General features: G+C 54.7%; 1 protein-coding gene across 1 annotated transcript in view; it reads left to right on the top strand.

Moving 5' to 3' along the window:
• Positions 1-5,034, top strand: part of PHKA2 (phosphorylase kinase regulatory subunit alpha 2) — a 92,000-nt gene extending 86,966 nt beyond the window's left edge. Inside the window, exons 30-33 of the mRNA XM_025372242.1 lie at positions 634-804; positions 2,653-2,706; positions 3,426-3,626; positions 4,139-5,034. Of these exons, the coding sequence (XP_025228027.1) occupies positions 634-804; positions 2,653-2,706; positions 3,426-3,626; positions 4,139-4,309 (597 nt within the window). The 3' untranslated portion in view covers positions 4,310-5,034. The remainder of the gene's footprint in view (positions 1-633; positions 805-2,652; positions 2,707-3,425; positions 3,627-4,138) is intronic.
• Positions 5,035-12,153: the final 7,119 nt, after the last annotated feature.

Genomic DNA, 12,153 nt, shown 5'->3' with positions numbered 1-12,153 from the left:
GCAATGAAGTGGGCACTATGGAGTTTGTCTCCCTGGGCCACGGGTGCCTGCTCCGAGGGCCCGTTGTCATGCTCAAAGCTCTCCCACTGCAGTGGCACAGGCGCCACAGGCGGGTGACAGCTGCCCCTTATGGACACTTAGCACGCGCCAGATATGCCTCAGTGTCTCCATGTGGCGAAGGCTTCCAGGCAGCTCTCTAAAGGACGCCCGACTGTGTCCCCACTGTGCCGATGAGACTGAGGCCCAGAACCAGTGTTCATGGCAGGGCCAGACGGCCTCGGGCGTGTCCTTGGCATTGCTGGCATTGAGTGGGGATTAGCGCTCCGGCAGTCTGACCCCCGAGCCCGTGCCTGCCCTGCTCAGCCTCCTCCCTGTGGGTTCTAGCTTTGGGGGCAGGACTGCCTCTCAGGGGGGCTGGTCAGAGTGCAACATGGAATGGAGTGATCGACCTAAAGTGTGCGAGTTATCTCGCATCAGGAAACAAGCAAGGTGGACTGGAGGAACGGTGTTCCTCTCTGGCGAGTGGTGGTCTGCCATTTGTGCCTAGGTCGCAGGGCCACCCTTCGTGATGGCGCACTTTCCCTGGGGCACCTGCTGCGTGGCTTCTGAGGCCCCAAGCTGTCTGTCTTGCAGAGGTCCAGCACCCCATCCTCGCCCACTGGCACGTCATCCTCAGACTCGGGAGGACATCACATCGGCTGGGGGGAGCGGCAGGGCCAGTGGCTGCGCAGGAGAAGGCTGGACGGGGCCATCAACAGGGTCCCCGTGGGATTCTACCAGAGGGTGTGGAAGATCCTCCAGAAGGTGAGCTTGGGGAAGTGAACCGTTCCCATACTGCCCTGACAAGGCATAGTGTTACCTCCAGGCAAGCAAACACACAGCCCTGAGGATGGCTTCTCTGCCTCAGTGCTGTTGGCACCTGGGGCCGAGGCATTCTGTAGTAGGGGGCCTGTGCGTGGTAGGATGTCTACAGCATCCCTGGCCTCTCCCCCCACCACCCCCGTGTGACAACTAAAAGTGTCTCCAGGCATTATCAAATGTTCCATGGGAGGCAGATCACCCTGGTTGAGAACCACAGCAAGTAAGACAAGGTGGCAGTCGTGGTTGTGTGGGACCAACTTGGACGTATTTTAGGAACATAGAAGAATGGGGAAAGGCTGGGAGGCTTCAGATGAAAACCCCGTAACACAGAGCAGCCCCCACAGGCCTGGAACCTGGAATGACAGTTCAGGAGGGGCCTGGAGTAGGCCAGCCCTCCAGCCTCCTGCACGTCCAGGCAGTAGTGTCCCTGCTGTTCAGCCATGTGACTGAGCCCCACCCTCCCAGGGTACCTGCTACGTTCAGTCCCAAAGCGTACAGAGGTGGAGAGCTTCCAGTCTGGCCCCAGGTCCTGTGTGCCCTGAAGGCACGCTCTCTCTCACACCCTGGGGCCCCCACTCCCCTCAGCCAGCCAGCTGTTGCGCTTCCCATCTGCCTGGGGCCCTTCCCATCTCCCCAGCGGTTGTTCTTGGGAACAGTACCTGTACCTGAGCGTAGGAGCGCCTCCCTGAGCACCTGCTTTCGAGGGGGCAACATTTTTTGTACCCACACATTGTCTCCCTTCTGCATCGGTCCCAGAGTTTGTGCAGCTCCCTGGGCTGCACCAGGCCCTCCCTGTCTTTTCCCTTGAATGGAGGGACAGTATGCCTCGCTGAAAAGCTGTGCAAACCAGGACTTTTTCCCCCCAGAACTATGTTTTAGTTCATTTCACAGTGGGAGAGGAGAAAACATTATCCCAGTGACAGCATACAACAGCCCCCTTCCCAAAGCCATGGCACCGCTTGCTCCAGGTTGTTTCTGTAACAAGGGCCCCTGTGCTTCATGGGGCCCAAGGTATTCCTCACGGCCACCGCAGCCGACTCTGAGCAGCTGGACTCCCGGGACCCAGGCAGGAGCCTGCAGGGGCTCATGGTGCTTATTTCATTTCCCGCCTCTCTTAAGGGGGTGGGAGTGTCCATTGCTGTTCTGCCCTCAGTGTACCAGGGACGCTGCTGACCGGGGCACTGGGATTTAGAAGGTGGCCAGTTAGACTAGAACAAGCTGTTCCTAGAAAATTTCCCCACTCTTCCTGGGGCATCACATGCTTCCGCTTGGACTTACTGGCCCAATACCAAGACACTTCTATTATGAAAAAGCATTTTGTGTTGAGCTGGCACTCGGTATTTATATACATGGGTGTGCATGTGCATGTGCTGGAGGCTTTTGTGATTGGTGCTTATTATAGAAATCTCAAAAATAGATGCCTGCAAAGGCACAGAAGCATCCCCTCCCCAGCAGGAGCCATGAAAATCCCCCTTTATTATGGCACCAAAGGGGACTTGCAGCCGCCAGGGCCCGGTTGCCAACTACAATGTGGAGCCTCCCGGGAGGACTCGGCAGCCCCCTAGGGCATTGTTCGGGGGAGATCTGAAAGATGCCTGCTGGGTTCCCTAGAATTGTTCCATCGAAAACACAGCCTGTGGGCAGCGAGAACAAGCTCTCTAAAAATAACTCGACAGTCTGGCGTGTCCCAGCCCTCATATGGGTTTCCAGGGCCGAGGGGGCTGTGTGTGCACATGCATGTGCTTATCCCATTCTGGAATCTGACTGAAACGCTCTGTGTTCTGCCTCCAGTGCCACGGTCTCTCCATCGATGGTTACGTCCTCCCATCCTCGACGACCCGAGAGGTACGATGAGAAAAACGCAGATGCGGGCCCCTCTGTGGGTTCACAGTAAGGGCTTCATTGCATGGACTCTGACCTCTTTTGCTCCTTTTGGCTCTTTCTAACTGACAGGCCAGGTGTAGCTCTGAGCTGTCTAACCACTTCACCCTTATACTTGGCAAAATGTCTTTCCTGCATTTATAGGCATCAGCCTTTTTCTTCACCTGAGACTCAGCATTTCTGGGCTAGCGAGCTCTTTTCATTTGCCAGCCACCCCTTAGAACCCTGTTGAAAGAAAGGAGCCTATCTCCATGCCAGCCTGGCCTGCACCACAGGCAGCCTTCTCGGCCCAACTAAAAACAGTCATCGTCCCTAGGTGATTTGTCATTCTTTTTAACATGGATTTTTTTAGTCTTACCCCACCCAAAGCACCATGCTTTATGCTGGAAGGAATAATGAAGAGGAAAGAGAAACCAGAAATGGTCCCTGCTCCCTGGAAGCTGTAGTCGATGGTGGGGGAAGGGTAGATAAATCAGGCTAGGACAGGCTGACTGGCTCCTGGAGGCACACTCCAGCCTCCTGCGCTGAGGGCCACTGCCGGCAGGATCCAGAGAGTGGCCAGAAAAGGGGTAGCAGTGGCGCTGAGCCCCAAGCCCAGGCACTGCTACGGTCACCCTTGGTTACTCGGTGATGGGGCTGCATCTGTCCTCTCACTGGTGGTTGCCTGCCTGTCCCTTTGGTAGATGACCCCCCATGAGATCAAGTTTGCTGTCCATGTTGAATCGGTGCTGAACCGCGTGCCACAGCCTGAGTACCGGCAGCTGCTGGTGGAAGCCATCATGGTGCTGACGCTGCTCTCAGACACGGAGATGACCAGCATTGGGGGCATCATCCACGTGGACCAGATCGTGCAGATGGCCAGTCAGCTGTTCTTGCAGGACCAGGTGGGGGTGCTGGGGAGCCGGGTTGGCTGGCATTTATCTCTGTTGAGGCTGGAGATTCTGTGTCCAATAGGAAAGAATATACTCGAACCAAGAAAATGTCATCACAGATGGGGAAAAAATGTCAACCACTTGCTTAGAAAATGGTACAGTGGCCACTTAGGAAATCTCAAGACCTTTGGGGATGGATAGGCCTGTCTCAGTGCAAGTTTTCGTCCAAACACCACTTGCAACACATGTGACCCTGGGTGAACCCCTTTATCCTTTACGCAAAGTCAGGTTCAACAGAGTGGTCGTCATCATAGTCAGGAGCTGCAAACTAAGGTGCGTGATGACAGAGTGCAGTGTCCAGAGAGGTAGGGCATTCCCCCGGCAGCGCTGGCTTCGTGCCCTCAGAAGGCCCAGGCCTCTAGAGCAACTCTCACCCTGCCCATGTTGACCCGCCGCCAACACGCAGAAGCGTGATGGGGAGCAAGGACTCCGCTCATTGTCCCCTCTGCCCTTTCCTACTGCAGGTGTCGATTGGAGCCATGGACACCCTGGAGAAAGACCAAGCCACAGGAATCTGCCACTTCTTTTATGACAGTGCCCCGAGTGGGGCTTACGGGACAATGACCTACCTAACAAGAGCAGTGGCTTCTCATTTGCAGGAATTGTTGCCCAATTCGGGCTGCCAGATGCAATAGGCTCTCACCTGGAAACACGATCACGCTCTAAACCTGTCATGTGCCCCCTAGCCTTATTGAGAAGCTTCTGTCTCCCAAGATCCCCTGTGCTATCAGGAAAGCATGTCCCATCAGAAACAGTCTCAGGGGGGCGATGGCAGCACTCACCCTGAAACTGATGTCTGTTGAAGCCACAGAGATAGAGCTGAGGATTCCTGTGCTCCCCGCCAAGGATCGCCCCGGGATCATTTTCTAGGTTCATTTCTCTGGAACATTTGTCGTAGCATCTGGTCTCACGGACTCTGAGGAGGAATTGGAAATTGGTCTCTTTTGAGTGCAGAGGGAACCGAGGCGCCAGCTTAAATTGGCTCTTGCAGAGAGTTACAGAAATAGTTTCGATGAGCTAGTGACACATCCTAAAGATGCAAAGATCCTCCCGGCGGCAGTAGCCTTGACAAGGGCCACCTCTTCACAGGATGCAGTCTGTCTGTGCACCAAACTGTTCACCAAATAGAACGCTTGTGTCTCTCTCTGGAATTGGGGTTTCCTTGTGCCTTGCTTGCTTTCATAGCCTTCCATTTTATTGGCATGGCTGCCTTCATGTAACATAATTCTCTATCCCCAAGATTTAGAAAATTCCTCTTCGTTCACCTTGGCTCGTGGGCTTCTAGGGTTTTTATCCTGGCTGTCCGTGAACTAGGGTTTTCTCCTGCCTTAGGAAAAATCCTGCATCTTCTGGAATCTAGGAAAAAAAAAAAAAAAGAAGGCAAGGCTCCTCTTATAGCCAGGCAAGCAGTTGTTTTAGGGCTAGGCCTGTGGTCCCCGCTTGTGTGGGGTGAATGCCTCGCAGTGCATACTTTCCTCCTGTGCTCTGGGCGAGGTGTCATAGGGTGAGCACAAGTCAGCAGTGCCATGGAAATGAACAGGCATGTCCCCGCAGAAACAATGCTTCCCTCTGAAAAATGGAGCCAGGCGAGGAACCTGCACCCTCTTGGTAGAGGCACTTTGGTCTTCCGTCTCTCAGGTGGGTGCAGTCAGGGGCATCGATTGGAGGGGAGCAAGGTCGAGTCAGGTGTCAGGGTCTGGCAAATCTTTCGCCAATGTCTTAGCAGTGGAGTTTCCCTGGGCATTGTCTTACCTTGGGGGAAGGAAACAAAACCAAGGGGAAAACAGTTTTTGTAAATAATAAACCCTGAAAGACGAATGCTCACCTAGTGGCCAGGAGGTGCTCTCTGTGTGTTGAGAGCAATGGGCTAGATTGTGGTGGACTTCGCCTCTGAAACGGAGATGAGGCTATGGGATCATTTCCTCGTACATCTGTTTGGAGATGCAGAGATCACGATGCCCTAGCTGCTTTGAGTGGGCATCATGATGCCCAGTGCCCCTCAGAGCCAAGATGCAGTACTGATGTTTATTCCTGAAGCAGAGGAGGGGCAGGTGGCCTCAGGTGCCTGCCAGCTTCCTGGCAGTCTTCTTCGGGCTGAACCAAACCCTTTGCAGTCTAGAAGACTCTCAGCACTCCAATCTTGGTGTGCAGGCTCTGTCCACATGGGACTTCCGTGCCCTTGTTTCCATTTCCTCCAAACAATAATGCTCTCCCTGCAGAGGTGCAGAGTAGTTCGGTAAAGAAAATCCCCCGGAGTCTCTCCATATCTGCTACAGTGGGCTTATGCATTTCTTGCATTTGGGGGGCAGATCCCAGAGACAAGAGGGCGGCACATGAGCAGACATGGTGCCAGGCCCCTGACCCCTTGGGCCACCCTGTTCCCTCCCCAGCCCACAACAGCCGCTGACCAGAGCAGCTCTTCCCTCGCAAGCCGGCTTGCTCCCTTTGCCCCTGAGGCTCCACAGGCTGCAGCCTCCAAGGTCTGGGGGTCGCATTTTCCTAGCCTTTGCACGTGTGTGTCTTTAAGACATGCCCGACAGAAACAAGAGTCTTGGAGATGACACGTAATTCATCTGCCCCGTGTATCATTTCAAACAGATAATGTGGGAAAGGTGTAAGAAGGTATAAATCATGAAAGTTGTTCTTGGAATCAGCTCGGGAAGAGTTAGAACCCTCCAGAATGAGCCAGGTGCTAATTTAGAACAGTCACCTGCCTGCCAATGATGATGACGTGCTCAGCCACCGAGCCGCGGGCCGGGAGAGGAGCCATAATAAGCGATTCCACCAAGCCTTCCAGCCACTCCTTTGAAACCTCTTTAAAATGAAATCCTGAAATAGGACCACATTTCCACAGGCATCAAGCTGTCAGCTTCAAAGGAGAACAGGCTTCTGAGGCCTGGCCCCTTCAGCAGGCAGCTGAGGCCCCCCTCCCCGAGGAGTGGAGATGTTTGAGGGCAGAGGGCCTGTCCTGATAGCACCTGCGTGGGGGTGGTAGGAGGGGACTGTTTCTAGGCCAGGCAAGAGGAGCCTGGCAGCCCCTGGAGCCTCAAGCCTGGGGTGGGCCAGGAACTTCTACCTTCCCCCTCAGAGCCAAGAAGTCAATTTGAACCTTTGCTGGGGCTCAGGATTAGCATGTTTTGTCTTGGAGGGCAAGCCGCTGGGGCCGGGAACAAGCATTCCTTTTAACAACTTCAGTTGAAAAGCAGCAGGCGCCCCATCCACTACTGTCCCTGGCTCTCATCAGAGGTGAATTCAGCATTCCTGCCACCCTGCCAGCACGTCTAGCGATCCTGGGCATGAGTTGACCACTGTGTACCTCAGTTTACCCATCCACAAAAAATGCAGAAGGCCAGGACTAAGCATGGAGGCGTGATGTGAACTCCCACTCCTCTGGCCAAGGGCTTCGTGCTTAGAGGAAACGAGATACGCCGTATGGCAACCCTGCCCAGAGTGGGGTGGGGAGGATGAGGAGGAAGGGGAGACCCTGCCTTTCAGGCCAGGTGAAGGGGAGGAGAGGTTGTCAGGGCTCAGCTGCCTCAACAGAGAGGATGGAAATGCTCCCTGTGTGAAAAAAAAAAAAAGGAAAAGACCCCAGATCGGGAGGCAGGAAATGCAATTTGGCGGTTGGTTAATGCCACTTACTTCTGGACAAGAAGACAGGAGGCTTGGCCACCCTTGATGGAAATTGCAGCAGAACCATCTCTCGAGTCTATTGATTCCTGCACCAGACTGGCAAATAGCTTTTGTCTTTTCTGCTTCCTTGTTGTCAAAGGGTACAGAAGCTTCCCACCCACTCCACCCCGCATCGCCCTTTGTGCCATTATCTTTCAAGGTGACTTAAGCTTTTGAAGTCCCTGCCATCTCCTCCGTGGGCCTATACTTTGCAGGATGTGAGCACCATGTTCCCAGAATGCCTTCTGTTCTCCCCGACGCGGCCACTGATGGCTCTGCCTGTGAGGGGAAAAGAAAGCTGCGCTGTGGCCCTCTTAAAGCCCAGTCCCTGCCGTCTCCCTCAAAAAGCCACTTACGAAAGCCACGGCCCTGAGTTACCAAGAGAGTTCTCCGAGAAATGAGACTGGAGAGGCTGCTCTGCAGTCGAGTGCTGGGCGCGTCTGACAATGCCTGGGAGAGGGGAAAATTCCATCAAAAAACTACCATGGTTTTCTTTAGAGGAACATATGTGCACTTCTGGCAAAACATGCCTTCTCAGGAGGGCTGGAATAGTTGGAACCAGTGAACTCTGAAGTCGTGTGATTCGTCCCTCTGCCTTCGTGCAGTCCTTAAACTATTCTGAAAAATGCATGAATCCAGCACGAATCCTAGCATTTCTGCCATGCCCACTGAGGGCCAGGCAGGCATACGGCCTGGTTAGGGGGTGAAAAAGTATCTCTTTCATGCTTGAAGGCCCCTGAGGAAGCCCCTGGGCTCCCGTGGTGAGTGTTCCCTGCGCTGGCCTAACAGGGTGTTGGCATCTTGAGCCCAGATCCTGTGCAGCATTGGCCCAACCCTTGCAGGTGGGCACCACCCCTTTCCCCTGCAGCTAGTGTGGCCAAGGTGCCAGGCTCTGCAAAGGGCAAGCTGCATCTGAATTGGGCACGAGGGGATGGTTGCGCCTTCCACGTCTCCTTTTGTGAAAGACCTTCCCAGATACAAACCCAGGACGGACTTGCCGAAGAGAAATCCGTTACTGGCTCTAATCTCTGTGCTACCAGCTGCCATTGTCTCGAAGTTCATTTGCAAATAACAGAAACCACCTCTGGCTGGGTGAAGTGGGAATTTTATTAAACAATATTGGATAGGTCACATGGTCACCAGGCTAAGCGGCTCCCCAGCCAGGACCAAGATCCCATGTCACTCCCCAGCACTCCCAGGTTCATACCCTGGGGCTTACATCACAGACACCCCCAATGCTGGGCACTGTCACTGGGGCCACTGCCTCTGCTCTTTTGGAAACTAAATGTAGAGGCTTATGCTTGTCACCAAAAGGGATTTTAAACAGCCACTAGCAGCCACTTCAAGGTCTCAGGCAAGCATGCCGCCTTTGCTGAGGGAGAGGTTAGAAAAAACAGCGTCCAGCCAGGCGTAGTGGCTTGTACCTGTAATCCTGGCGCTTTGGGAGGCCTAGGCAGGAGGATCTCGAACCCAGGAGCTAGAGACCAGCCTGGGCAACAATGTGAGACCCTCCCTAGAAAAAAATAAAATCAGCAAGGCACAGTGGTGTACACCCTGTTTTCCCAGCTACTCAGGAGGCTGAGGTGGGAGGATCACTTAAGCCTGGGAAGTCGAGGCTGCAGTGAGCTGTGATCACACCACTGCACTCCAGCCTGGGTGACAGAACAAGACCCTGTCTCAAAGAAAACCACATCTGAGAATTCTGCCCTCCAAAGTAGAGGTCCCCACTTCGTAAAATGGGGATCCCCTGAACACAGGAAGGAGGTTTAGATGCCAAACGTTCAAAACTCAGTGTCCGCTCCAGCTGGAATGCTTGCTTTTCTTTCCTCTGCCCAGAAAAGGACCTGTGCCCTCGCCAGGGTCTGCCCTGGAGAGCTGATGCAAGAGACACGTTTGTCCCTGAGGAAGGCTGTGTGTCAGGAGTGAAGAGGGGTGTGTAGGGGACCCCTCCTCACCCCAGGTGCATGGAAGCCATCCTGGCACTCACCTCTGGGCGGGAGGTAGGACAATTAATAACATGTTCTCTCTTTGGGTAGAAATGCTACTGAGCCATAGGGGCTGGATCACTGCTGCTGCCCAGTATGACCCACCAGACCACCTTCCACCACCCAGCGAAGCCCTGCAGAATTGCCAGTATGCCCTGCAGTTTTTGTGACCACCAGCCCAGTCCCGTTAGATTTTCATGGCAGCCCATCTGGGACAAGACTCAAATGATTGTCACATCTTTTCTTCTAACTCTTTAGCCAGCTGGGGGATTTAAAAATAATGAATTGGAACCATTCGTGGTATAAGCCTCTCTCCTGACAGTGTGAATAATTTCCTCCAGCTGTCACCAGGGATCTTTCCCTGAGTTCCTGTAAGTACTGAAGTCTCTCTCCTGGGCTCAAGGGAGGCACGGCCATCTAGGCGAGGCGGCCCTCTCTGCCTCTCCCCTCCCTCCCCTCCTTCTGGAGAGGCAGGCACCAGCTACCTGCTCCCCTTTCCCTCATTAGCCACAAGAGATCTGGAGCGAAAGGGGCCCAGCAGGCTGGGAGAAGGTTTTGAGAGCACTGCACACACCGTGGCTCTTCACGCCAGAAGATGAAGCAGCTGTTCTGAGTGGCCCCTTGCACTCCCACGTGAATCTCACCAGAAAGGATTCCGGGGTTTCCATCCCCTAAAGCAGAGAGCTCCCTAGTGCTAGGGCGGTGACTACCCCCTACCCCTGCAGGATGTGTACCTTTGTCCCGGCCTGGTGGAGGCTGTGCATCGACTGGGTACTGTCAGCACACGTCCACGTGACTGGATCTGGGCTTGGCTGGCTTAGGCCCAAAGGGCTCCACGTCCAGTAGGGCAAAGAGTCAAAAATAAGTCTGCAGTGCAAGAGGGGTCAAGGTGGAACCCGGGTAGGGGAGCTCACTGCCAGCATGGGGTCAGCAGAGGCTCCGCGCAATGTCCAGAACCGGGACTGGGGGGTGTGGAGCGGCAGAAAATGCGGGGAGAGGCAGGCACAGGCCAGGCAGCCTGGGAACTGCCGGCACTCCGTGGAGGGGATGCAGAGGGCTTCCTGGGCTTGGCTGGGGGTGGAGGGACCTTAGCAGAGTCACTGTCTTCAGTCCCTAAATGCCAGGCACCACCCCTCCACCAGCCCCAGTCCCACTCACTCAGCTGTGCTGGAGGCTCGAGATGGGTTGGGGCCAGGGGTGGGGATTTGACCCTCCCAACCCTCGCCTGGGTCTGACGGGCTCCTCATGGGTGAAGGCTGAGTAAAACACTCAGTCCTCCAGAAAGTACAGGGCCATGACACAGGATCTGCTCAAGAATCAGGCCCAGCAGGATCGGACTAGTCCTTCAAATGTCAAAGCAGCCGGCTGCGTGGGGACAGCACAGCTGAGTGAGGCCAAGGCCATCTTCCAGTCTCCTGCAGCTCAGCCGAGGGAGTGAAACTGACCCCTCCTCCCCACCCCGGAAAATGAACAAGGAACGATGATTTTCGCGGCATATCGGGGGCAGAACAAAGCAGAGGAAGGAATGGGGAGGCCTGGGAGCTGGAGATGATCTCGGTGGGCAGGATGTGATCAGTGATCTGAAGGAAGTGAGGGCCTGAGCCTCACTTTACCTGGGGGAGACAGCGCCAGGCAGCAGGAGCCACCAGTGAGATGGCAGGAGGCAGGACTGCACCCAATACATCTGCAGGGGGCGGGAGTGGAGCCACCAAGGAGTCCAGACTTTGGCTTTTGTCCCAAGTCACTGGGAAGAATGACACAAGTATTGCCAACCCTGCCCAGAGAGATCTGTTTTAAAGGTTAGGGGGCAAGGCAGAGGGGAGAACAGGTTCATTTCACCACAGGTCTGACGAGGGACGTGTGAGAGGCAGAGCCAGGAAGGGAGCCAGTGCCGAGGCCATGTGACTTCCTTCCACCTATTTTGAGGAGCTGACAGCCTTCAGGAGCAGCCCCTGCTTTGCTGCTATTTAGGGGAGATAATCTAGTAACTGGAAAATGGGGGTGATGAAATGACAGAAGAGGGAGAGAGAAGCGATGCCTGTTCCCTTCCTCAGCTCCCTCCACCGTCTCAGGCCTAAGACCCTACAAGGTCCCTACACCACGTTCAAGCCAACACGCACATACAAAGCCACATACCTGTATCTGCTGGCACCACCTCCCTCAGGGGATGGGGCGGGCAAAGGAAGCAATGGCTGGGACTCCATCCCCAGGGCACCCTCCTCCGCCCTGCCTTCTCCTGCTCTCACCTGACCTCTCCCCTGACGTCCCCAAGCGTCCACTGCCCTTCATATTGGGGCTTTAGAAAGCAACTGTGACAGACTTTGGGGCCGAGGCCTGGAAAGGTTCTAAAGGCTCCACACTGCAAGTTGTTCAGAGGCTGCTTCCTCTGCACTTTAAATAGATGTGCTGTGCTGACTTTGACACATTTCTTTTTTAAACTTAAAAAAAGCACAATCGGAAAAAAAGCAAGAAAGAAATGTAGTGAGTCATCCACTAGCGGGAGGGAGGGGCGCCCTGCTGGGAGGTGGGGACCAGCGGAACATTCCAGGAGGCTGGCCAGGGAATACGTACCCCAGCTGGTGGGGAGAAGGAATATAGGAAGGGATAGTTGAGGTCAAGAGGATTAGCTCCAAGGAATCCCTGGAATCAGCAACTTTGTCGTCTGGGGGTCTTCTGCCTGTACACCTGAGGTGTCTTGGAAACTAGAGGAGGGTGAACACTTGAGCTGTGGCTCCAACTGAGGGACACGTTCCACAGGTGCTGAAGAGCACGTGATCATCATCTATGCCTGCTTAGTTAGGACTGCTGTTAGCACCTGGATT

This window comes from Theropithecus gelada, chromosome X (assembly GCF_003255815.1).
Source record: "Theropithecus gelada isolate Dixy chromosome X, Tgel_1.0, whole genome shotgun sequence".
In the NCBI taxonomy this organism is placed as follows: Eukaryota; Metazoa; Chordata; class Mammalia; order Primates; family Cercopithecidae; genus Theropithecus; species Theropithecus gelada.
Note: the sequence above shows the minus strand (reverse complement) of the source record. Positions and strands in the feature narration are given on the sequence as shown.